The following is a 26384-nucleotide window of genomic DNA, read 5'->3' on the forward strand; positions in this document are numbered from 1 at the left end:
CACTTAGTTCTTTTATTCACACATCATCCAACGCTTTCCTTCATTAATATATTCACTTAGTGCATCTTTTTACACAACAAATACATAATATGTGAATATATTTTCATCAAAATGATAAAAAGGACAGAAGATTTTGGCTGTATTATAATTACCTTGAGTTAGGCAATGTAGGAGATGGCAATAAAGTTTAAGTGAAAATAAGTCATGATGGCAATATTATGTACATCAAACAGTTAAGATGTAAGTGTTGGCTGGCAAAAGTTGATTCCAGTTTTGTTTGCTTTAAACCTAGTCACAGATATGCCAGAAGCTATTGGTCCTCTTATCTCTTCCTGGTAACTCATATGACTGACTATGTGACATAATCTTTCAATCATTTTAATGTCAGGAGACTTATTTCTATTTTGAGTTAAAAAATTTCCAGCCTTCCTCCATTTCCCTCCACATCAATGATGCCTTGAATTTCATTTTGTATAGGCATTCTGAGATCTTCTTTATAGTTGTTTTATCCTTATACTAGGATAGTTTGGATCTTTTTGTTGGATTTTATAGCTGTTACAATGCCTTGGCTGCAGTATCTTTTAGTTAGGGTATGAGTACTCTCCCTTTTCACTTTAATCTTTTTACAGAAAGGTCTTTTTTTCCTTTTGAATGCCATCTAAAATCTACTGGCAATGACTGTGAAACACCAAATTTCTGGTGTAAAAAGTGTTGAGCTTGGAAACTGAGGCATTGTTTCATGGGTGTCTTGTGTGTGTGGCCCATAGATTTTAAATACATTTATGACCTGGTTTGAAACAAAGCGAAGCTGAATAAGTTTTGTAGTCAGTCCAAACATTGCTATCATCCAATGTATATGTATAAGGAATAATACCAGCTTATACCTACTTTCACTTTGATTTTAGTGCCATCACCAAAACTTGTTTTTACCACAAATATCTGATTGAGATTTTGGTATAAAAAATCTATTCACATATATACTTACCAACATAAAGAAACAAAAAACATTAAGTTCATAAACTTAAAACACAGATTCATCAACACCACGTATCAAGAGAACAAAACACTGAACAATAAGAAATAAACAAAACTACAATCCCATAACAAAAGAGTAGGAAGATATATACACCATTGACTATTCCAAAGTAAGTCAACTTTGTTGGTTTGTTTGACTAAAAAGTGGGACCACAGGCCAAAGATGTTAACCACTCCTTCTGGTAAAGGTATGAATTTGCATATAATTCCTTCTTCACTAGGATTTTTTGTTTTCAGCTAAAGCAACAGATTGATAAAAAGAGTAAATTTCATAGATAATGTTATATTTTAATCAGTTGACAAATAGATTTTTTTTCAGTTTCCAATTGCAAATATTGAAATATCCAAAAATTCTATTTTTTTTTACAGATCTGTTTTTAGTTTAAGTTTGCAATTTAGAATATCTAATTTTAGTTTCTCTACATTAACTATTATTTAATTATATCATCATCAGGCACAATATAGTGTAACGTCAATGTCAGGTAAATAGATTGAATCTCTCTAACAAACCATTTAAGCTTTGATAATCAAAATTTTCATTAAGTGCTGTTGGATAAATAGACTACATGGTCAGTGTCTTGATCTATAAGCTGCAAGACAAAAGTGGCGTACCAAAGGCTTACGACCTTTGTCTCTCTTAATCTTCATCAAAATACAACTGATATCTGACCAAGCATTCTTTATGTTACTTTTATCACATGTGACTAAGCTTTATATTTCCAAAATTTAAAAAATTTCAATAATAATTTTTAACGGTATTACAACATATGTTGTAAATTATCCTTTTTAAAAAGTTTTTCCTAATGGTAATCGGTTTTAGTATATCTTATCTTAAACACAAATTTTTTCAAAGTTTCCCATTCTGGTAAAGACACATCAATTTCAAACAGTATGAAATGTGACAAAAATGTGATCAAACACCAATGGAGGTGTTAATGATTTTAACAAATATTTTGAAAAATTCAAATTTTAAAGGTCATTATTCACACAAGATAAATTTCTGCCTTATGCATAATATCACCTTATTTTGTCATTTTATTGACACAAACATGGTATAGGAAGAATACTCACACTAAGATAGACCAATATCAAATGCAAGTGCTATTCAGTGGTAAAGCATGTGTCTTATGTATATTTGCCTGTGCATTGCATAAACGGATTAAGAAACTCAATCGAACACAAAAAAACTGATCATTTCTCTTATGTGTTCAAGAAAATATCCAAAGAAAAAAATTCTGTGTATAGAAATTTAAAGCTGTGCAATTTGCAATGAATAGCATGCACTTACCTTTATCACTTTAATAGATTCTAACCTCTTATTGAGATCCTATATCCTAAACAAATTCTCTATGCTGTTAAATTTGTTTTGTTGACTCATATTTTTTCCCCTTAAAACATCATGTCTCTTTTTGTTTCAGTTTAATTTTGTGAATAAATTTTTCAATTGAAGTAACTGGTTTTATTTTCTAACTTTAGACATTTCATCAAAGTAACTTTCGGATTTTATTAAACTCCTGCACAGAAATTTGGAATTTATATAAATCAAATATTTTAGGATCATTGGTAGAGATTTAACTAACAACTAAATATTATATTGTTTTATATGAGATCATATTTGTACTTTTGTTTCAAGTTCTTATATAAGCTCTATCAGAAAAAAACTTCACAGGACTATTGTGAAAGAACTGAAATGAGGTCACACAAGTTTTGATACTTTTCCTTTCTTTTCACAAATAAAAACATTAAAAGCATTGTAAACACATATATTTAGCTTTTCGGGTAGTACTTTTTGCACAACTTTTTTCATTCAAGAAATAATGAAAACCTAGATCACCAGCAAAGATACTTTTTTTAATGCTCATGCTAGGGTATAAATGTATTTTGATAACATTCCAGGGGCAAAAATTTTAAAAATTCCACCTATGTTATGTTAAAAAAACTTAACTAAGAGAAAGAACAAAAAAAACTAAGGAGAACAAAACAAGATTGAAAATTGGATGTGTTGGTGTATTTAGAAAACCAGTGATCTAGAACACCACTACTACAACATACCATCCATGTCATCCATTGGAAAATCACACTCAATCAGAATTCATATACGCTTTCAAATTTGAATATTATCCTACAAATATATGTATCAATATGGTAACTACAGCCAAAAATTCCTAATTTCATTAGCAATACCATTTTCCATTGAGATAATAATGTGCTTATATTCTTAACAATAATGTTTCAAAAACATGGATTCCATAATTCCTTTTTGAATATAATTATTAAATAAATCTAATTTTTTTAAAAAAAATCAGATTACCCCATAAAATATGTTCGAAGAAAAAATTTGTAAATATTCCAATGTATGACATGCAGACTGTCCACAGCAGAAGGAGTGGAAACGTGAGGAATGGGCATGCAGGGGAAATAACTCTACTATATACCACAAACACAACACCGAAAGTTGACCCAGACTTACTTTTGGAATAGTCAATAGCCTTGAGACGTGATGGATGTATAGGAGAGTTAGGAATGGGGGAGGTGTGACCTGAGGGACCGCGACTGCCCCCACCTGTTTCTGAGCCTTCGTTGGAAGGCCGACGTATCTTCAGCATATCATTGCCAATAATTAGATTGGTAGGTTTCTTCTTACTGTACCTGTGAATTAAAATTTTAAAAAAAATTTAAAACATCTCTACATAAGGTATATATAACAGAGTTTTGAAAAGTTTAAACATTTTGGTTAATGAAGTTCATGGTCCTGTCCACAATACTGACAATAACAGATCATAAAACATTTATACATTTCTTTGCAAATCTTATACACCCATATAATCAATACAGAAAAATATGGTCAAGATGACCTGAGTTGTGAGTACGTCAATTTAAAATGTTCACAAAACATGTTTTAGGAAAACATTGCCTTTTTTCTTCTATTTGCTTTTCAATTTATTTGAGAAAACTACCATTTACAGTGTAGTGAACACATCAGTAGTACTGATATATTGAAAACTGATTTTCTTAAAAAATCTTTAAGACATAAGGTGATGGTATGATTAAACTGTTTCTTTGAAGAACTATGAATTTGAGTTATAGTGCAAAAAATTATACCAACCAAGTTATATTGCCTAGTATCAAGTTCTTGGCCTAGTTGAAAGTATGTAAAATGTTTTACAGTGGAAGGAAAACTGAACAGTTTTGAAAATGTATCTTTCTCCATCCAACTGAAGAATCAAACCCAGACTGCTAACACAAAAGGCGAATGTGTTACTATTGTGCCAATCAACCACCAAGTGTAACAGAAACACAGCTAGTTTACATACAAACATTGTAAATGACTGTGTAAACCCTTACTTAGGTCCATCAATATCTGTGACCCTGTTGGCTAGCTGAGACTCGTGAGAACGACTCTTAGTGAGAGGGTAGTCAGGAATGAGGATGTGTCGACGATTGGTTGGTGGGGTACCCGTCATCCTGGAGTTTCCTCCTGTTCTGCCTGTCAGTGGAGGCGTGGGTGGAGGTGTATATCTGGAGAAAAATATGAAACAATTTTAACTACTGCCCCAAAGGAAGTTAAAGGCAAGTAAGAAAAAAAACATACTGATGTTAAAATTCAATTTTTTTTCCACAAAATGTTAGAAAATCTAATAGAAAACATAATTGTCTCCATATGCTATTACTGCAACATATTTTATTCTTTATACTTAGTAGGGAGGACCTACATAGCTGTTGATTATCTCCTCTTCAAATTCACTAGATTAAATGCTGGTGTTACAATTACCCTGATTAAGAAATGCTAGCAAGTCCAGAAACAATGAAACTCATTCTATTTTTGTCTGATGACAGCATAGCACAATTAGAGGTTAACCTTCTGTTCACAAACTGAAAAGTATTATAATACTGTCAATATATATATTCTCATGAAGCTCAAGTTTTGTGGTTTTCCAAAAATATACATTTTCATTAACACTTGATTTCATGGATAAACTTGATTACAATATTCATTATTACTATAATCATTATCAAATTTTATCTTTGTATCATTCCATCGACATATAAATTTGTGGTTTAAAGTACCTATGAAATCAATGAAAATAAGTACAGAAAAAAAATTGTTTATGCAGTAAATCCTTTCTATTAGCAGTGTAACTCTAATAGCTGTAATCTTCCTCCCAACTGCTCTAGTTATACCATTTGTTAATACAGACTACAAACAAACAGAATAGGATGTAACTGTCTAACAGAAAAGCAGCCAGAATGAGAACAGATGACTCTAAGTCACTTCGTGGTGAACAAAGCCAAATTAAAATACAAGGAGAACAATCTTTACGTTCTCCTCACCTTCTTTTCTATTCTATTGTATTAAATCTTCAACATTGGAAAAAAATCAAACATTCGTTCTTAATTTCTAAATGACTAAATAAGAGGTAATGTGCTATCCATTAACCAGGTAATTTAATATATTCCTATACTTAATACAACCATCTATATCTCTACATCTGAATTATCTCCCCTGCATTAACATATCAATACATTTCTGGCTTGTGCAACTTTCTATCCAGAGAACATGTAGACCTGGTTATGAGGCTGGGGATTACTCACCTAGTTCTGTCTGTGTGGGTGGCAGGGATTGGTGACGGAGGGGTGCTCTGTGGGGAAGTGGGGATGGGAATAGGCTGGATATTTTCTGGGGGGAGGGAAGAAATGGAGGGCCGCCCCGAGTGGTACCCTGGGGAACTGCCACTGTATGGACTACTAGAAGCCTGTGTATAGTTGGTCCAGCTAAGGTCTTTATCACTGTCCCCTCCTGTATCTCCAACCAACAGGTGTTCTGGAATACAAAGTCAGTTGTCAAACAGCAATACATGTAAGTACAATTTATAAACATAAACCTTATGACTATCAAGTAAATCTTGCTATCAGAAATTGTAATTGAAATAATATTTCTGAAAACATTTACAAAAGACAAGTAGCAGGATTACTATATTGTCATTCATATCTGTGATCACTGCATGATTTACTAAATTATACCAAACACAACTTTAATCATAAGTATCTCAATTTTCTGCCTAAAATGCCTTGCAATGAAAGTATAAGTAACACAACAAACCAGTACCTATAAAGTTATGACAGATAATACTTTGTTTAATAAAATGGACAATAAAATATTCCAAACAAAATGCCATTATACAAGATAAAAGTGACTAACCTGTCCATTTCTTAAGATTGCGGAGCGCACAGTTGAACTTTCTGTGATCTTCCTCTTTGGAATCAAACCTCAGCAGCAGGTTCCTCACCTCATCTTCCCGCATGTCCAGCAGTGATGTTAGAGTTATCTCCCTTTGAAGTACACCCTAACAATGACACAAAAGTTCACACATATACATTTGAGCAAAAAATCTTTTACCAACTTGTAAATCGGAAATCAGTGGAGACCATGGTTTTCCTTTAGAATGGCTCAATAGATAAATGTCATACTTCCAAAACTTGCAATAGGAAAGAAAGTACAGGACAAAAACAAACACTCCTTTGTAATTAAAATTGTACACACTGGATAATAAAGGCAGAAAGATTTCAGGTTATGATGTTGTTCACATTCTAAACAATGTATAAAATGTATTTTTTAATTACATGTAGTTTAGAAGCAAAGTCTGTAAACTGCATAAATCAAGGTGAAACAATTGGGAGAAAAAACCAGAGACTCAAATAAAAACAGAAAAGATATAACCTTTGACCTCTGAAATGTTTTTATTTTTTTTTCTGGGAGAAAGAAACAAAAGTACATGTAACAGGAAGAAAATGTCACAGCTTAGACAAAAAACTGTATCAACATTTTTCTCCAAGATTAAACATGTACTAATTTTCTAAATTTCATTGCTTAGTTTGCTTGCAATAGTTTTAAGAAAATTTGTATAAGACTTATGACAGTAAATCCTTAATCAGAATCCTACACATCAAATAAGAAGTGTTGGCCACACTTGATATGAGAAATCCATTAATAAGTTTTACTTCAACAATCACTTATTATTATCACAACATAATGAGTAAGATTAAGACAAAATTTAAAGTTTTGTGTGTGACAGATGAAAGTAAATACTGTACAGAATGACATCAAATCAATAGTCATAAAACACCAAGTACAGGGAACCATCCCCCCTCTACGGAAAAAAATTAAGAAATTATAAAGGACTTTTGTACAATAAACTGAATCCTTGATGAATTCAATTCTAGTGTTCACTTGCAATTTGTAAACTACAGGGGAAAGGAATGTGTATCCATATCATGTTATAAGAACTCTAACCCATTTATTTATGTCTAGAGGCCAATAAAAGTATATTGTCTGTTGAGTGGCGGATGCTTATACATAACGCATTGTCCACTGGTAGCTATGTATACCAATAACTCTCACCTGGCAATCACAGTGATTCCAGGAATGTCAGCTATGTTATGCATTAGTCTCATTTATTAAATCGTTTTAACTCCCACAGTAGATTTAATCATATCCCATGTTACAGGTGCAGAAAGTTTAACCTACGGATTATTTGGTAAATATCACCTGTAGATTCAGGTGAGATAACGAGGGGTAGGTATGTGTATACACTTTACAGTGTTGTACACACAGGTGCCCACCAAGGTATGCCAATTATTCCAGAAACCAGATCCACAAATATGCCTGTATTGTATACATATATACAACTCCTGAAATAGCCCTCTAATTAAACCAATCAGAAACCACCCAAACATGTCCTTTCTGGCCACCAATGAGTAATATAAGCTTCAGGTCCCAGATTCCCTTATGACAGTATTCCCACATAAGAATTCCCAGTGAAAGCAAGGCCTGTTTTATATTTAAGATGCTGTACAAAAAATTTGAAATCATAATTGATTATTTCTATTTTTTTCTCTTTCCTATATTTATATTTTATTTGATGACAGCATAATTCTATCAATATCGAAAGTAGAATATTACACAGTTTGCGCCAGTATGGAAATTGTAATTAGCAGGGGTCTGACAAATAAATTACTGAATACATACAGACCTTATAACAATCAGCAGGGGTCTGACAAATAAATCACTGAATACATATAGACCTTATAACAATCAGCAGGGGTCTGACAAATACATCACTGAATACATTATTATAGACCTTATAACAATCAGCAGGGGTCTGACAAATAAATCACTGAATACATTATTATAGGCCTTATAACAATCAGCAGGGGTCTGACAAATAAATCACTGAATACATTATTATAGACCTTATAACAATCAGCAGGGGTCTAACAAATAAATCACTGAATACATTATTATAGACCTTATAACAATCAGCAGGGGTCTGACAAATAAATCACTGAATACATATAGACCTTATAACAATCAGCAGGAGTCTGACAAATAAATCACTGAATACATATAGACCTTATAACAATCAGCAGGGGTCTGACAAATAAATCACTGGATACATATAGACCTTATAACAATCAGCAAGGGTCTGACAAATAAATCACTGAATACATTATTATAGACCTTATAACAATCAGCAGGGGTCTGACAAATAAATCACTGAATACATTATTATAGACCTTATAACAATCAGCAGGGGTCTGACAAATAAATCACTGAATACATATAGACCTTATAACAATCAGCAGGGGTCTGACAAATAAATCACTGAATACATATAGACCTTATAACAATCAGCAGGCGTCTGACAAATACATCATTGAATACATATAGACCTTATAACAATCAGCAAGGGGTCTGACAAATACATCACTGAATACATTATTATAGACCTTATAACAATCAGCAGGGGTCTGACAAATAAATCACTGAATACATATAGACCTTATAACAATCAGCAGGCGTCTGACAAATAAATCACTGAATACATTATTATAGACCTTATAACAATCAGCAGGGGTCTGACAAATAAATCACTGAATACATTATTATAGACCTTATAACAATCAGCAGGGGTCTGACAAATAAATCACTGAATACATTATTATAGACCTTATAACAATCAGCAGGGGTCTGACAAATAAATCACTGAATACATTATTATAGACCTTATAACAATCAGCAGGGGTCTGACAAATAAATCACTGAATACATTATTATAGACCTTATAACAATCAGCAGGGGTCTGACAAATACATCACTCAATACATATAGACCTTATAACAATCAGCAGGGGTCTGACAAATAAATCACTGCATACATATAGACCTTATAACAATCAGCAGGGGTCTGACAAATACATCACTGAATACATATAGACCTTATAACAATCAGCAAGGGGTCTGACAAATACATCACTGAATACATTATTATAGACCTTATAACAATCAGCAGGGGTCTGACAAATACATCACTCAATACATATAGACCTTATAACAATCAGCAGGGGTCTGACAAATAAATCACTGCATACATATAGACCTTATAACAATCAGCAGGGGTCTGACAAATAAATCACTCAATACATTATTATAGACCTTATAACAATCAGCAGGAGTCTGACAAATACATCACTGAATACATATAGACCTTATAACAATCAGCAGGGGTCTGACAAATAAATCACTGAATACATTATTATAGACCTTATAACAATCAGCAGGGGTCTGACAAATAAATCACTGAATACATTATTATAGACCTTATAACAATCAGCAGGCGTCTGACAAATACATCGCTGAATACATATAGACCTTATAACAATCAGCAAGGGTCTGACAAATAAATCACTGAATACATATAGACCTTATAACAATCAGCAAGGGTCTGACAAATAAATCACTGAATACATATAGACCTTATAACAATCAGCAGGGGTCAGACAAATAAATCACTGAATACATATAGACCTTATAACAATCAGCAGGGGTCTGACAAGTAAATCACTGATTATATATGGAAAGAATCAGAATCAGCAGGGGACTGACAATTCATTGAATATGTATGGACCAATTCAATCAGAATTCAATTTTACAAATATTTTCAGCCCCTGAAGTACTTTTTTCAGGGTTCAACATAATTATGACATAATATCAAAGTGTATTGTTGTATGGGCAGATAAGCAGATAAGAAGTTCTTCAGGGGCTGAAAATATTTTTAAAATTGTCCTGATGAAGCCTCGACTGGAGGCGAAACTAGTTGACAATTAAGTCTAACCAGCTACTAAACAGCAACACTTGAGTTTGTTGCGATTGACTCCTTACCCTGTATTATATACATATTTGGAGATACAATTTAAGATTCTATTTTAATGAATTCAGACTTTTTGAAGTTCATTTAACATAAAAATAGTAAATATTAATCAATTCCAAAAACTGAAATATCAATGTATATTAACATTTAAAGTTTAAAAAGAATTTCCAAGATGAAAACAGATCTGACTTCATTTAAATTTTTTTTTTTTTTGTAAATATCATAAAGATACAATATTTGACAATGTGCAGCTGAAAACAATCTGACTTCAAATAATCAGTTAATATTGCTCATTTATATTTCTCTGATCGTTATAATTAAAAAAACATTTGAAATATCAAACAATTTTTTTTCTTTTTTTTACCGTCCTGAAACAAACTGATATTATGATGCGATCATTATACAACTAATAGATGTATATTAGAACAAAAGATTTGCAAACAGTTCACCATGATCATTTATCTGATGTGTATTAACTTGATGAGCAGGTCACATCAATAATGACAAGAAAGTTAGGTAATATTGATAACCCTTGTCCATCACACAAGTTATTATTATTTTATTATCATATCTTTAACCAGTAACATTGTATGCTTGTAATCCTAAGTATGGCTGCAGGCGATGTTTTATATATACTGTATATACTCATATATACACTAATGCTAAACATCATGCCCCTAATGGACTTTGTGTTCACTTGTAACTGAAAAAACAATGAATGAGTATGCACATAATGTCATCAATCAACAAATCAGTTATTACAGCCAACCACTAATTAAGAGTACTTAATATATTCCACTGCAAAGGAATTGACACACTGGTAAGCTTTAAGCATGTATTCCTTCCCAAAGATAACTATGTCATACTGAATATTCAATAAAAATGGTGTGCAAATAAAACAAGTTTCCACCATGTGTTTGTATTTATGCATTATCAGATGTATACTTTCAATTAAAAATATCGAAGAATAAATCTTACAGATATGATACATTTTTTCTAATCTGTTTTGCAAGTTTATACCATACCAGTACTTTTTTTATTGTGATAACTGCAAAAATTAATAGGGAAAATTAGAATTGCAATGCAAACTAATTCTAACATTATTATTTAGAGGCATACCTCCTCAAAATATCACTTGCAATGAAGTATAGAATTTTAAAATGTTGACTCCAGAACTTCACTGCAGGGATTCTTTAAGTCAAAGTTGGAATCAATCGTCTTTTTTTTTCATTGAACTGAATATGTTTTGACTCACATATACCTAGTTTATGACCTATTTCGTTGTTGTACATGTAGTCTGTTGTACCAACCTTGATGACATCTTTCTCCAAACCAACAACAGTAAGCCATTGTTCTGTCTTTGGGTACTCTGATAATTTGTCGTGAACATCGTCTGTAGCTAACTGTGCCTTGGCTACCAATTGTTTACTGAACAGTTTGATCAGTTTGCTCTGCAATCAAGGAAAAAAGCACAGTTTAATGATAAAAATAATATCCAATGATATCTTTATCAGAGACAATTTAAAAATAAATTTTGTTTACCTGGTACTTCCTTAAAGGAAAATCAGAAATTGCATGTAATAATAAAAAAAAACATTTAACAGATATTGACTACAGAAGGAATCTAGCCACTAGCTTTATTTCTTTTTTTTTATATATATATGATAAAACACTATCGTTTTGTCACCTTACCAATTTTCTATCCTGCACAGGATATGATAACTACTAATGATCATTGACCTGAAGAATTTACAAAGGAAACACTATTAAGTGCATGTACCATACAACAAATAAAAAGTTCCATATGAACAAACTGACATAAAATCTAATTTCTTGTACTAAAAATTGAAATGCATAATGACATTAATATTTCATTTAAAACGACACACTGGAAAGCATAATTTCATTTTATATTGTGGTAGCTGTTTACCAATTTCTAAAACATCAGTCAATGTGCTGTAATAGGGAAATAACTAACAACCTCTTATGAAACTGTTGTTAAACAAAAAATACAACTTCTTGCAATGGTAATCAAAACAACCAAGTTTTATATAAAAAAAAAGTGTTGAAAATTTGGAATTGAAGTATCTATTTATGTCAGATACCTTCATGTATATAAATGGATGGAAATTAATTATAAAATGTCTGATATTTCATGGGGTATACATATAAAAAAGAAATATCAGACATTATAAAACAAATACACCTGTATTTTTTTAAATTTGTATAACATGTTAATTATGTTACATATATGTATCCCAAATAAAAATAAAATCAGATTCTCTAAAAATTATTTAGTTCCTACAAGTCTATAGCAATTCACATAACAAGTGGTCAGTATCACTATATTGTCAATATATGCATCAATACACACAGTCTTGATTAACTTCTTCTGAAGAGGGAATCACTATACACACTATGTCATCTATGCCACTTTGAATTATTTGTCATTTTATTATTACATTTTATACATAATTAACACGTAACGACTTATCTTCTTGTAAACACAAGCTAGCTGGGAGATATCAAATCATTAATTTATTGGAGGTAATTATAGACCATACCATTGGTTAAAGGAATCTAATGTGATGTAGATAGATACCACAGATGGTTGAAATCCAAAAGAGCCTGAACTTTTAAGTGACAAGTTCTAAGGTGGGGATAAATTTTAAAGTAATCAATGAATCAGACCTGAACTCCGAAAAAGTGATAGATCCAAATACAAGCTTGATCTTGGAGCAATTATAATTTCAAAGCTCTGACTCAGTTTGCTTGCTGTTATATTGCATTGATAAGTAATGATCTTGTAATATGAACATGAGAAAACAATTGTTAACAATTGGTATGTCCAATCATTTTGCAAAATGAGCATTTTAATTTACAGATATGGCATCACATGATCTCTGACTTGTATTGAAATAGATATATTGCTGGGACAATCAACATAGAACTTTTTTAGGAGTTACTTTGTCAGTTGTGAGATATATTAAAACCGTTTAACAACAGACAATATCATAACTTCAAAGTTAAGAAAAAGATACATCGCAAGGTTACCAGGTAGAATGTTAAAAGAATTGTTGTGATGTTGTATAGGTATAGAATGGTCCTGAAACACAGAACAGTTGTTTCATTTGAAATTGCTTTTACAATATGTTCATAATGGATACTGAAAAATTGTCCGAGACATCTGATAAATTAAAAGGGTTTATATAAAGTCTCACCAAGATGAATACAATAATTACATGTCATACAATTACATGGGGATAATCATGACCAATGTCTCGTCCCATACAGAGACATAGTGACAGCACACCTGTCTATCAGAATGGGAGGGTTGACCCAAACCATGGCGCAAATGGAAACCTCTAAGACATTTACCTCGGTGTTTCTGATCTCCTTCTGTGTAAGTTCTTCCGATGGGTCGCATTGAGTCCTTAATCCATCCAGGTGTTTAGCTGTGAAGTCGATCATTCCCTGTGCAGTTCTACACATAGCGATGGCTTTTTCTACAGCATCATTTTCTGTGTCTGAGGACTCCGACATATTGGCCAAAGTTACCTATGTATATTGTTTTTGGACATACTTCTACCTCTGCTTCAAGTTTTACTACCGGCTGACATGAAGATGTATGGAGTTCGTCTTTACAATAATCAATTGTAATTTGACAGGCTCCTGCAAATGACTTCCGCCATATTGGATAATTGCAATCTCGCTTGATCATGTGACCAAAGACGAGATAACACAAAATTTGCCGGGAAAGCATTGCAAAATGACAACAGAGACGAAAACCAATTCCAATCTTCCATGGTGAGTTATATTCAACTAAGATGATGTCAATTGTTTTGGAAACAGATAACATGGCCAATTACAATAACAGGATACATGTTTATAATGTGTTCTCCGCCCGATCCGTTATAACAGCGGATACATATATGGGGCAGAGGTGTGCATGTGTGGGAGGGGGATACGGGGTATAAAATAATTATGTTGAATGTCTAGAACTCTCTTCTTTACTGAGGTATAACTAATATTGCTAAATTTTAGATTCCATTATTTCTGATCACCTTCCCTTAACACTTATCGATCAGACCTGTCGACAGATTCGAATTCTGGTTGAGTATAATGACGTGCGCAATTGATTTATGCAGAGACCTATTAATTTAAAGTTAGCTATTTCTTAGCATATCGTTATAGTCATGATCTTTCAGTGATAGTTGATTGCAGATCATGATCAATATTAACAGATTCAGTATGATCTGTTGATTAACATATACCTATATCAGTATAGAGCAATACATAACATCAAGGTTTTAATATGTCAAAATTATATCTATACTCAGCTTTCCAGAATTTTTTATCAAACAGATAGTATAACACATAGATATATTTTTAGAGAAACTATCATGTTGTTCCATTTACCATTTTTATCCCCTCTAGTCTACCTCAGCATGATTAATATATATATAAGCTTAATTGTGCTGCATCTGCATGCACATCCAACCACATTTTCACATTCCACTGTTAAAAAGTTTGTCAAGATGGCAAACTAAACTATGTACATATAATGTAGCATACTGAACTTGATTGTTTTGCTTTGAAAGAAATGTTGTCTGGGATACTTTTGATATAATTTTTATAATACAAAGTTAAGGCCAAATGGAGGTCTTTCAGGTGTTGGCTTTTGTGTTTATTCACTCTGCGATGAAGGCATTGAACCAACCAACCAACCTAACTGCCTGACCGAAGCCTTTTTTTTTTTTATTTTAGTATTGACAAATGAGGATCATTTCTTTTTTTAAGAATTTTTACAAATTGATTAAAAGGAATTGTTAATTAAATGTTTTTAAGTGATAACTATTCAGCATTTTATGTCATTGCTGGTTGAAGATGGTATACATTATAGAGTGATATCTCAGTGATAATTAACTTAAACTTGTGTTGTTTTCAAAATATCAAAATATAAAAGAAATAATTTTGCACAGCATTTTTTTTATTAAAAAATAAGCTTTCTGCTGTTCATTTTGAAAAAAAGATCTGTGCTGTAACTTTACAAAGTGATTTAGGTAGACTTCTCTCCCTTCTATTATACATCTGTGAATGTCATAACAAAGCATGCGTTAACTCAAGTTCTTGGGTCAAATTGGTTTCATTCAACTCACAACTTTTGAATGCCAGAGCTGAGAAGCACTAATTCTCGATATTTGAATCTAAGTGAGAGCCCTGTATCATATCTCTACATCTTTTTATAATAATATATTCACACCTTTTATGTGTTTTTTAATGATATTTTTTGCAAAGTTTTGTGATTTTTTGATGATCCAGCTGCTATACATATAAAACTTCATATTTTGCTATGAAAATATCATCATTGAATGACAGTGAAATAAGAATAATAAAATATGGTAACCTTTCTTATGACATCACAGTATGTTTTGTATTTTCACCTATCAGGATGCTGGGGTCACCTTGTTTTTTTCTTTTGCAACAGTCTATGCATCACAAAAATTCCGATACAACATGTAAAAAAATTGTTCCATGATGATAAGGAGATGTATTCTCTCAGAATAGTCTACAAGGCAGTAATCAATTAAATGCCTTTCTTACTTCATTTTAAGAGAATTTCCTTTAAACTTATCATAGAATGAATATGATAGTAAAGGTTTTTTTCCTCTTTTGATTCTTATTGAAAAAGTAATACATTTACCTTTGTCTTTAATAGAAAAAAAATGTATTATACATGTGTATAAATAAAATCATTACCAATTATTACTGGGAAAATATGAAAATCACTGAAGATTGAAGACAATTTAAATGTTCGTGGATATTTGATAACATTTATCTTTTCTCTTCAGGGTGGAGAAATATCGTCCTAAACAACTGGATGACCTCATTTCACATGCAGATATCATCAACACAAGTAAGCAGAAAAAAAGAAAAGTTATCTCCCTTAACACTGTTCTCCAATACTTATATACTTAAAACAAATAAGGCCAAGATTTATATTGGCGCTAACTTTGTGGTAAATGAGTGTCAAAAATGTACTAGGATGCCTGCTTATGGATCCAGATGTATAGATGCAGACCAAAATCCATCATGATTTTGTGTGAGGTACACAACATATGAATGTGGTGGGTTTTTTTATTAAAAGAAGAACAAAACCGTTAACTTCTTCCCCATCTATATTTATTGTTCTCTCAGGAGCGTCGCCATGTAGATATATACACATTTTACCGAGAATGAAACCCCTGTAAGTACAGATACAAGTATATTTTAACAACATCATACGTTGAACAGTTGTCTGTAAATTAGTTAAACGTCTACGCGTTTACTTGGATTTATAATTAATCTGCGTTCTGGAATTATAAAGCTACAGTCATATTTACCTCTGACTATCATGGTGACACGTAGTCTGGATAAAGTTGCAACGTATATATGTCGAAGTAGAGTCCCGTAGGTCCTCAAACTATTGTTGATACCTCCACTTTATACTCACACAAACACGCCTCCTTTCATGTACAAACTCACCTGCATGCAGCACACACTCTTACCCACCTGGACAAGACTGGACAAAAAGGTTTCAGATAAATATAGACACAACATGTACATTACACCACAACCGGACTCACATGGACACTATAAATAGACACACAGGTTAAACAGTGATCACTCCCTGTACCCTGTGACACACATAAACAGACATGACTGAATACAAGACAATAATCAACAATTAATTGGCCCTACGACCTGAAGAACAGTGTGTATACACCATTGACTAAGACCACAGCATTGCAACACTGGTGTATAGAGCCTGATTGTCGAATGGTGTTTGTCAGAATTGCATTCCACACCTCATTCAATGCCTGCACCAGTTCCTGTGAGTTTAAGGGTGGATTTTGCTGGTGCTCTACTGATCTCCCAAGAACAACCAAATGTGCTCTATTGGGAGATTTTGCAGGCCAATCCAAAACTTTGTCTTTGTTCTGTCGTAAGAACATCCAAGTCTCGTAACTGGTGTTGGATGTTGCATTATGCTGAAAAGTGGACCCAGCTCATTGCTGCTGTAAAAAAGGAAAGTTGATGGGTGCTGAAATTTCATCCTGATACCAAATTGCATTTAAATTACGATTGACAGTGATTAATCTGGTTCAATTTCATCTTGCTACACAGTCTAAGACCATCAAACTTACCCCTAACAAATTAGTCACACTGGTCGAAGCAGCAGTTTATGAAGCCTTCCTTTTGATGTTGCCATACTCGCTGCCTCCCATCAGTGTGCATCAAACAAAATCTAGAATCATTTCTGAACAATATATTGTTTCATTACTGTAAGAGCCATCCTTGGTGTTGCAGAGCCTAATCAAAGCAATAAGTGCGATTGTGTCACCAGAAGACAAGGCCTGTGTAAGGGCTCCTCTCACACATTTAGTGATGCTTCAGCCTGATACAGATGGTCTGGCTGCTTTCCTCCTTACAATCTTTAATCTGTTCTGTATTTGTGATAACTGTTTTTTGGTCACTGGAGACAAAGTCTTGTAGTGACCTGTTGCTATTGCCTTTTAAGGGGCTTTGTGCATCCATCAACTTTTAACATTTTCAACTTCTTCTCAAAAACCCATGAACCAATTTCAACAAAATATTGAAGAAAGCTTCCTTCAATAAAAATTAATCAAAATATTGAATTATATAGTCCCTAACCCCCAAGGACCAGAGAAGCAGGGTCAAAAGGATTCGGATTTCAAAAATCTTCTCAACATCTAGAATAAGATGCTTTTTATGGGTGGAAGGGTCTTCAGGTGCTTTACCAAATTGTATGATCTGACTGGAAATACTTCAAACTCAAAACATTATCTGCAAAGGATGATTTAATGGTGTGAACATATTGATCCTGGCTGACGTCCAGGAGCTGATGGGCAAGGCCAAAAGGGGTCGAACTGATCAAATTTCAAAAAAATATTCTTCTCAACACCCAGAGATGTAGAATCAAATCCTCTTCATGGATGGAAGGGTCGTCAGGTGCTTTACCACTTTTGTGAATTTCATGACCCTGGAGTCCCGCCTTTCCCCCATGGGAGGGAATGAAGTTTACTGTAGTTTTTATAGGAAAATTTGATTTTTGAGAATAAAATTGCTTATTTTTCATTGATAATAAAGTAACTTGTTAAGAATTCGGGCTGAAAACATATTTAAGTCTTACTATTATCAATTTTGCATTTTATTTTTTGGGACACTTGAAAGCTACTTACCTGAAAACCTTTATATTCAATATTGTTTATATATACCTTAGGTGACTGTCAAGACCGCAAGGTCTCTTGTAGTCAATATTGCTTCCTTTAGGTTACCATCAAGATGGCTAGGTCCCTTATATACTAATGTGACACTGTAAATTGTAGTTGACAGGTTTGTTAAAGAGGACCGCCTTCCCCATCTATTGTTCTATGGACCTCCTGGAACGGGTAAAACCAGTACCATACTGGCTGTGGCAAAACAGATCTACTCGCCAAAGGAATTCAATTCTATGGTGTTAGAGGTGAGTGCTGCTTGTTAAATATTTTTAAAATGTTTCTAGTAAATCAGAGAAACACTGAGGATGGTCTATGTTGTGTGGATGTTCATTTTAACCTTCATATTTCATTATTGGTTTCTTGGCTCATTAATTTACGAGAAAGAAGGAATTTTTTAATTGTATAGTTTTCGTATGACACAGACAAATACACTTTTTTTTTCAAGGAATAAGCCTACATATAGTTATTGAGTAACATTACAAACAACTAAGACTATCTCAATATCTGTGAAGAAAACCTTTGAGATAGAGGTGATGTGTTTTTACTGTATGCTTAATTAGTGCAGGCTAAAAGTATGACTGTATAAAATGTCATACAGAGGAATTGACTTTTAAATGAAGTTGGGATCTTCAGTTATTATTCACTCCTGTGTCATTGGATCTTTATTGATGGGTTTGGAAATTTGAAGAAAAAAAAGAAGAAGAAAAAATATGGCATCGTGACCGTTGAATTAAAACAAAACTTGAGTGATGGTGGGGATAGGTTATTTTATCATTCAAGATGACTGTTGTCTGACCATTTGTGGTTATTATGTCTCAATATTATTCTTGTACAATTAAAATTTATTTTGCTTACCTTGAAATTTATTTTGAGTATATTGTGTGATAAATATCAGTGAAGAAATTATATGTATCATCTTTGAATTTAAATATGTAAATCTGTTATTGAAATTGTTCACCTTTTAATTTAAGAGTCTTAATAAAATCTTTCCTTAATTTGGAATTCTGAAGGATGCAATACTTGTTTTAAAATCTTAATACAAATATGTTTTTAAAAATAAGTTTTAGTTATGTAGGAATTAGTTATGGCAATATTGTTTGTTGATATAGTTGAATGCATCTGACGATCGTGGAATTGGTATTGTGAGAGGACAAATCCTGAGTTTTGCCAGTACGAGGACGATATTCAGGTAATCTCTGCTCGTCTAGGGGCGAACATATGCTTGATAGTAATGGAATATTAATTAAAAATTCTGAAGGAATTATCAAATGAAAATGTGTAATACAACATAAAATACACTTGTTGGAAAGCACTTAGACAGGCATCAAACCTGGATCTGAAGCATGATAATCCAGGACTCTTTTGAGTTAACCTCCTTCCTTTTCAGAAGCTTTTAATCAATTGTCATCCACTAATAATTTCATACTACATCTTTAGAAGTGAATCACTTAAGCATGCCTGTTCATGAATTGGCAAATATCTTGCTCTCCCATAAAGACACAGCTACTTGACCTATAGACATAGTGTATCATAGTGTTGTGATGATTTTGAATAGATGTTATGTTGTGGAGAATCGACAACTGGATGTTTATTTTTGTTATTTCTATAGGTCTGGTTTTAAGATAGTGATACTAGATGAAGCAGATGCCATGACAAATGATGCTCAAAATGCTCTGAGAAGAGGTAAGATGAGTATGAAATTCAAAGTTTGTATAAAATATTTTCGAGGGACTACCTCATGAAAAAGGATATTTTCTTCTCATGGATTACACAAATGTTGTGATTTCTAGAGCAGGAATATATTCTTAACATCACATTTTTTTTATATTAAGAAATTCTTCTTATAACAGAAAAAATGCATCTTTTTTTTAATTTTCAGACTGGATATAAAATTTCAGTTTGTCTGGAATAATAATAATATTATGTTTTAACATTTTGTTTGTCCACTGAACACAGTTGAAGTAATATAATAACAAAGATAATAAATGGTAGCTATTCTATACATCCATGATAATTTACTTAAATATCTTTTACCTTTTTTCTTTTTTAAGCTATTTTAAAATGTACACTCCATTGCAAAGAAAGAGAGAGAAAAAAATGCCAAAAGTTGGACATTCAGTTTGAGGATAAATCTAGAAAAACCAATTGTAACTTGAGTCAGAACAGGTTCTTTAGTAATTTAATTGTAACAGCACCATATTGTAGCTCTGTAATTTTCTAGTACCCACCATGCATTAAAGTTCTTTACTCATGGAGACCTTCCTTTTGATCAAAATCCATTGAGCTCTGTTGTACATTTTTTTACATTCACCGTTTTCAGTGATAGAGAAGTTCACAGAGAATACTCGTTTCTGTATAATCTGTAACTATCTGTCAAAGATCATCCCAGCCCTACAGTCCAGGTGTACACGGTTCAGATTTGGACCCCTTGGTACAGAGCAGATGGTACCCAGGTTGGAGCATGTCATTGTAGAGGAAGGGTAAGGGTATTTTTTCTTATCGGTCAAAGACATTTTATTGGGTCAAATTTTATTCATAAAGAAAAGTTTGTGTGAAATCTCTTTAAAATGAAACTTAGGCTGACAAATGCCTTAATTGATGTCAATTGTATGTACTGTCTAAATGATTTTGGTACCATGCCTGCTTACAGTGTAAACATCACTGGTGACGGAATGAAGGCTGTAGTAACACTGGCCTGTGGTGACATGAGGAGAGCTCTCAACATTCTCCAGGTAATTAACATCAAAGGCGAGGGTATGAACACTTTAGTGACACTAACCTGTGGTGAGATTTCGGCATTCTCCAGGTAATTAACATCAAAGGTGAGGGTATGAACACTTTAGTGACACTAACCTGTGGTGAGATTTCGGCATTCTCCAGGTAATTAACATCAAAGGTGAGGGTATGAACACTTTAGTGACACTAACCTGTGGTGAGATTTCGGCATTCTCCAGGTAATTAACATCAAAGACAAGGGTATGAACGCTTTAGTGACACTAACCTGTGCTGAGCTCTTAACATTCTCCAGGTAATTAACATCAAAGACAAGGGTATGAACGCTTTAGTGACACTAACCTGTGTTGAGCTCTTAACATTCTCCAGGTAATTAACATCAAAGACAAGGGTATGAACGCTTTAGTGACACTAACCTGTGCTGAGCTCTTAACATTCTCCAGGTAATTAGCATCAAAGACAAGGGTATGAACGCTTTAGTGACACTAACCTGTGCTGAGCTCTCAACATTCTCCAGGTAATTAACATCAAAGACAAGGGTATGAACGCTTTAGTGACACTAACCTGTGCTGAGCTCTCAACATTCTCCAGGTAGTTAACATCAAAGGCAAGGGTATGAACGCTTTAGTGACACTAACCTGTGCTGAGCTCTCAACATTCTCCAGGTAGTTAACATCAAAGGCAAGGGTATGAACGCTTTAGTGACACTAACCTGTGCTGAGCTGTCTGCATTCTCCATGTAACTAACATCAAAGGTGCGGGTATTAAGACTTTAGTGACACTAACCTGTGTTGAGTTCTCGGTATTCTCCAGGTAACTAACATAAAAGGCAAGGGTATGAAGGCTTTAGTGACATTAACCTGTGATGAGCTCTCAACATTCTCCAGGTATTTGAAATCACAGAAAATGGTGAGATAACTTTAATTACACTAGCTTGTTTTGAAATGAAGAGAGCTTACAACATTCTACTAGTAATTTCAAAGAGGACAGTATTTTCAATAAGTACCCATTAACCTAGTATTGAGTTTTATTTGTAAGTTCATTCTATTGACTTATTCCATCAATACCTTGTCTATTTATTGAGAAATAATGATGGCCTTTGACCCTCATCATAGGCTATATGGGCAAGAAAATGGTTCAATATTCTGCACATATTCTTAGTTCAATGAGTTGCCTCCCTTTTGACATGAGAGCCATTCTTTAGAAAGTTTCTTTCTCTTTTTCATTGTATGACTATGTATTTAATATGATAAACATGTTCAGCAAAGATGGGGAAAAACAGACATGAAAATAAACAAGTTTTGCTGGGTCAATATTACAAGTCAGTATAAGGTGTAAAATGATGCACATTATGCTAGGGCACTTTAGTTTATCAGTTTGAACAGTTAAACCAGTGGTGTAACTTTAGCACATGATAAAGATGAATGTCCTTACCTTATATTTTGCCTTGACAAAGTGTGTCATAATAGTAATTAATCTTAAATTGTTATTTTTTATATCTTTAATGTTTTTTCTTCATAAACAATAATAGACATAGTGCACACTGTTCTGAAGGTAAAGGGGAGGTAACTGCTAAAAATGGTAGCTTTATCAAGGAAGGGGAAGAACTCTTGTAGTCTTGACGTATGCTTTGGCCATGCAGTCAATCCCTAGTTCTGCTAATGATGTAGATACTGTCCAAGTGGCACAGTTGGTACAACAGGTGCTTTGCAGAGTTGTTTCTTTCATGTATGATACAGATATAATATAGTGTGTAAATGAAAACTCTATAGGTAACAAGTCATTTGGTTATAATAGATTTTGTTGCCGATGTTAAACAGGTATGCAAGACTTTCATTAAGACCCTTGATTATTAAAGTCAAATCACTTTTTGCATCAATTATGGAGAGCTAAATCAATTGTCACACAGACATGTCTTTTGATGGTAATTATTTAAATCTAATCTGTAAGAGTTAATAATTATTTCAAGAGTCCGAATGGAAGCAATGAATATGATCATTTCAGTCCTTTAGTTATTATTTTTGAAATTTACATGAACATTGGGATGCAACATTTCAGTTTGTTCCTTTAGGAAGGACTTACCAGATGTGAACCTTCTTTATGTTTCAGTGTACACACATGGCCTACGACTCTGTTTCAGAAGACAATGTTTATACCTGTGTTGGTCATCCTCTTAGAAGAGACATAGAAAACATAGTCAACTGGGTTCTAAATGAAGGATTTACAATCGCCTATAACAGTATCCTTTTAAACACTGGGGTTGGAAACCTCAGGATGTTGAACTATCCACTTTTCTTTTCATAAATTTTATGCTCTAACACAAAGTCCATCCTGTCACGTCACATTCGGAATCCGTTCCAAATCATTGTTTATATCTTGAGAACCTTTCAACAGAGTAATGTGGTTCATATCTATCCCTCTGCGTAAGTTCTAAACCTTATTACAATAAGGTGGTTACCATTCCAGATTAAAGGGTCAAAGGTCATATTTGACAATATCCTCGATACTCCAGGAGTGACAATCACTTGCTGTCTCTTCACCCCTGGAAGACACAAGCGAAGACATTTTCCAGTCTTGTTTAGGTTTCGTGCATTGTCAGCAAAAGTTATGGTCAAAAGAAGATTAAGTCTACCATTGCTATCTCACTGAAGAAATGTTTTCCTGTATTTTATACCTAGTTGATGTCCCTTTCTGTCACATTAATTACTTAACCAGTAAACACGATCCCTTATACAGAGTCAGAATGACACAATCAGAATATAACTAGAGCAAAAAAACCATTCATACGCTGCAAATTAAGCACTTAAAGCTGGTTGGAGACTTTTTTGTTGTGTATCAAAATCTCTGTACAGCTTAACACCAGTATTTATGACAGTTTCAGATAAACATGATTTGTATGTAAATAATACAGACTTTTTGGCAAACACACCTTGTATCCTCACTGACGTTGAAAGACCCAGAAGCTCTACTAGCTGAGCTCACTATCTGGGACACTGTGGACACTATTACATAAACCTTTATATAACTCTACCAAAGCTGTACACGTGGAGGAAAATTATTTTGCTAATCCATATTAATTCATTAAGCATGAATTTTCAACGAGTTCTTTTTGATTTATTATTTTTTTTTGACCTTTTAAAGCAAGCCCCAACAACGAAATGTTTTAAGGCATTTTGTCTTAGGACAACTATGACTTGTATATTGTAATCACTTAATTTTATCAGGAAGTCTTCATGTGCCTACTTCAGTTTGGAGTTCCGACTTGCTTTCCGTGTCAATATTTGGGAAGAAACCTGTAACACAATGCTATATAGAATATCTAAACCTGTAAATAATATAAGAGATTAAAACTTGTGTTTTTTCCTTAAATTGCTGAGATATTATGGATTTGAAAAGTGCTAAAGGCCTGGCATTACAAGACATCCTGAGAGAGGTCCATCTGTATGTACACAGAAGTAAGTTTTGTCTTATTGTGTTGGAATCATAAGTAGTATAATGTTCCTCAAAACCCTTACCATGTAGTATTTGAGTTTGCAGTATGTACATTTTATATACATATAGTTGTGCGTGTATGTAAACGAATGTGAACATGATAATTTTCATTTATTACATTTTAAATCAAACTCATTTTCTAAATTAGAGAGCAATTTTCAAGTAACTGTTTAATTCTTGTTGTCTTTTATTCCAGTTGATTTACCTGTGCATGTGAAAATTAACCTCTTGGAAAAAATGGCTGACATTGAGTAAGTGAAATTAAAGCTGACAGTGGGAGTTAAAAAGCTGTCAGATGGAGATTGAGCTGATATTTTATGAAGCTGTAATTTTCAAAATGAATTTAATGCTATGACCGAAATGTGTTGCCACCAATATTTTTAAGTAGAACCATCACCATCTTATGTATAGATACTTTAGAGTTGGGTTATAACACTCATTTCTGTTACAATAGTTAAAGTTGGATAGTGCAGTGGTTATGCACTCTGCCTTTCACTTAGTTGTCTGGGATTCAATTCTGGTTTCACTCCTCAGTAATACCTGGAGGCCAACAAGAGTGATAATTAAGATTTAAGCTGAAATAACTTGTTTTTCAGTTGTTGGAATTTTTTCACTATTCAGATTACTAATTACAATGTCTTAATGTCTTGTATTAGTCTACAAAACGATGCACATCTGAATTAATTATCTTTATTTTAATTGATATACTTTACATTCCAGGTACAGACTAGCATCTGGAACCAGCGAAAAAATTCAACTGAGTTCTTTAATAGCGGCTTTCCAAGTAGCCAGAGATCTGATTGTCCAGGAGGCAGAGTGACAGTGCAGGTGCTTGAAATATGTGAACTGATGCAATCTGGATCTGAAAGACAAAAAGGAATGTTTGAAATTTTGCTTACTGGGATATCAGAAATGATATATTAGTCAATCATCGTTTGTAAGATTCCTGATGTTGTTGTATACATCAACAGAAGAGCAGGAATAACATCCAAGTTTTTTTTTATATTAGTGTTTTAAGGGTGAGAGAGTATATGAAGTTAGCCTGTGGTATGAGAGAGTAATGCTTGGTAATACTGAACATTGTTAATACAAATAAACTGCGTGTATGAGTGTGTGCTTAGATGAACGAAAAACACAACAAAGAAATTAATAAAATGTTTATCAAATGAAATTTCATTTGTATCTTTATTCTGAATTTAAAAATGAGGATTTGACAATGTCTGGTTTTCATCCAATTTGTGTTTCTTGGGAAGCATGGACTGTTTAACAGTTCAGAATCTGTTGAATTCATATTTTTTGTCAATTTCTTTTCCGAAACGGGGAAATCATATTTATTTTCCACATAATCTTTGAGATAAAGGTGTACTGCCTGAACACAACCTTGTTCCCTTTTTTTCACGAAATTAGAAATCTGAATCAAGCTTCAAGTCCATGTCAATTCAATAGTTGATTTTAAGGTCATTTTACCGAAGGAACAATGAGTAGGAGTAACAGCATTGGTGTAGTGCATGTAAAAAGAATATGATTCCAAGTTTGCAGAAAATGTCTTATGAACCAGCAATGTCTTTTATGTAAGCTGTAGAGTAGTTGAGCTATTAGTGAAGTTTTATCTTGTAGAAGGCAGAGACTTGTGG

At 33.2% G+C, this 26384-nt stretch overlaps 2 protein-coding genes across 4 annotated transcripts in view; one reads left to right on the forward strand and one right to left on the reverse strand.

The window, feature by feature from the left end:
* The window catches only part of LOC132559107 (kinase suppressor of Ras 1-like), a 36025-nt gene extending 22116 nt beyond the window's left edge, over positions 1-13909 (reverse strand). The window contains exons 1-6 of one of the 2 annotated variants that reach the window (XM_060223717.1): positions 13622-13909; positions 11554-11694; positions 6236-6380; positions 5629-5857; positions 4381-4554; positions 3599-3684 (exon numbers count right to left, since the gene is read on the reverse strand). In XM_060223717.1, coding sequence (XP_060079700.1) covers positions 3599-3684; positions 4381-4554; positions 5629-5857; positions 6236-6380; positions 11554-11694; positions 13622-13786 — 940 coding nt within the window. In that variant the 5' untranslated portion in view covers positions 13787-13909. Of the gene's footprint in view, positions 1-3505; positions 3685-4380; positions 4555-5628; positions 5858-6235; positions 6381-11553; positions 11695-13621 lie in introns of both variants that reach the window. The other variant, XM_060223716.1, reaches the window with a different exon arrangement.
* On the forward strand, positions 5850-25921 carry LOC132559108 (replication factor C subunit 5-like). Of its 2 annotated transcripts, none has more exons than XM_060223720.1 (11): positions 5850-5893; positions 16096-16160; positions 18634-18770; positions 19635-19714; positions 20135-20208; positions 20846-21005; positions 21176-21257; positions 23368-23497; positions 24636-24713; positions 24947-25001; positions 25471-25921. In XM_060223720.1, coding segments are annotated over exons 1-11 (963 nt in total). In that variant the 5' UTR covers positions 5850-5891; the 3' UTR covers positions 25571-25921. The 2 variants fall into 2 exon arrangements, with proteins under 2 accessions (XP_060079703.1, XP_060079702.1); XM_060223719.1 differs by lacking the exon at positions 5850-5893 and adding an exon at positions 14013-14050.
* The last annotated feature ends 463 nt before the right edge of the window (positions 25922-26384 follow it).

Source organism: Ylistrum balloti, unplaced genomic scaffold, assembly GCF_031769215.1.
Source record: "Ylistrum balloti isolate Yb309-2 unplaced genomic scaffold, AGI_CSIRO_Ybal_v1 Utg370856, whole genome shotgun sequence".
Taxonomy (NCBI): Eukaryota; Metazoa; Mollusca; class Bivalvia; order Pectinida; family Pectinidae; genus Ylistrum; species Ylistrum balloti.

Coding starts and splice junctions, on each gene's coding strand:
- LOC132559108 (XM_060223719.1), top strand. CDS start 14,013: ATGACAACAGAGACGAAAACCAATTCCAATCTTCCATG. Junction 16,161..18,633: donor TGCAGATATCATCAACACAA/GTAAGCAGAAAA, acceptor TGTAAATTGTAG/TTGACAGGTTTGTTAAAGAG. Junction 18,771..19,634: donor TCAATTCTATGGTGTTAGAG/GTGAGTGCTGCT, acceptor TTGTTGATATAG/TTGAATGCATCTGACGATCG.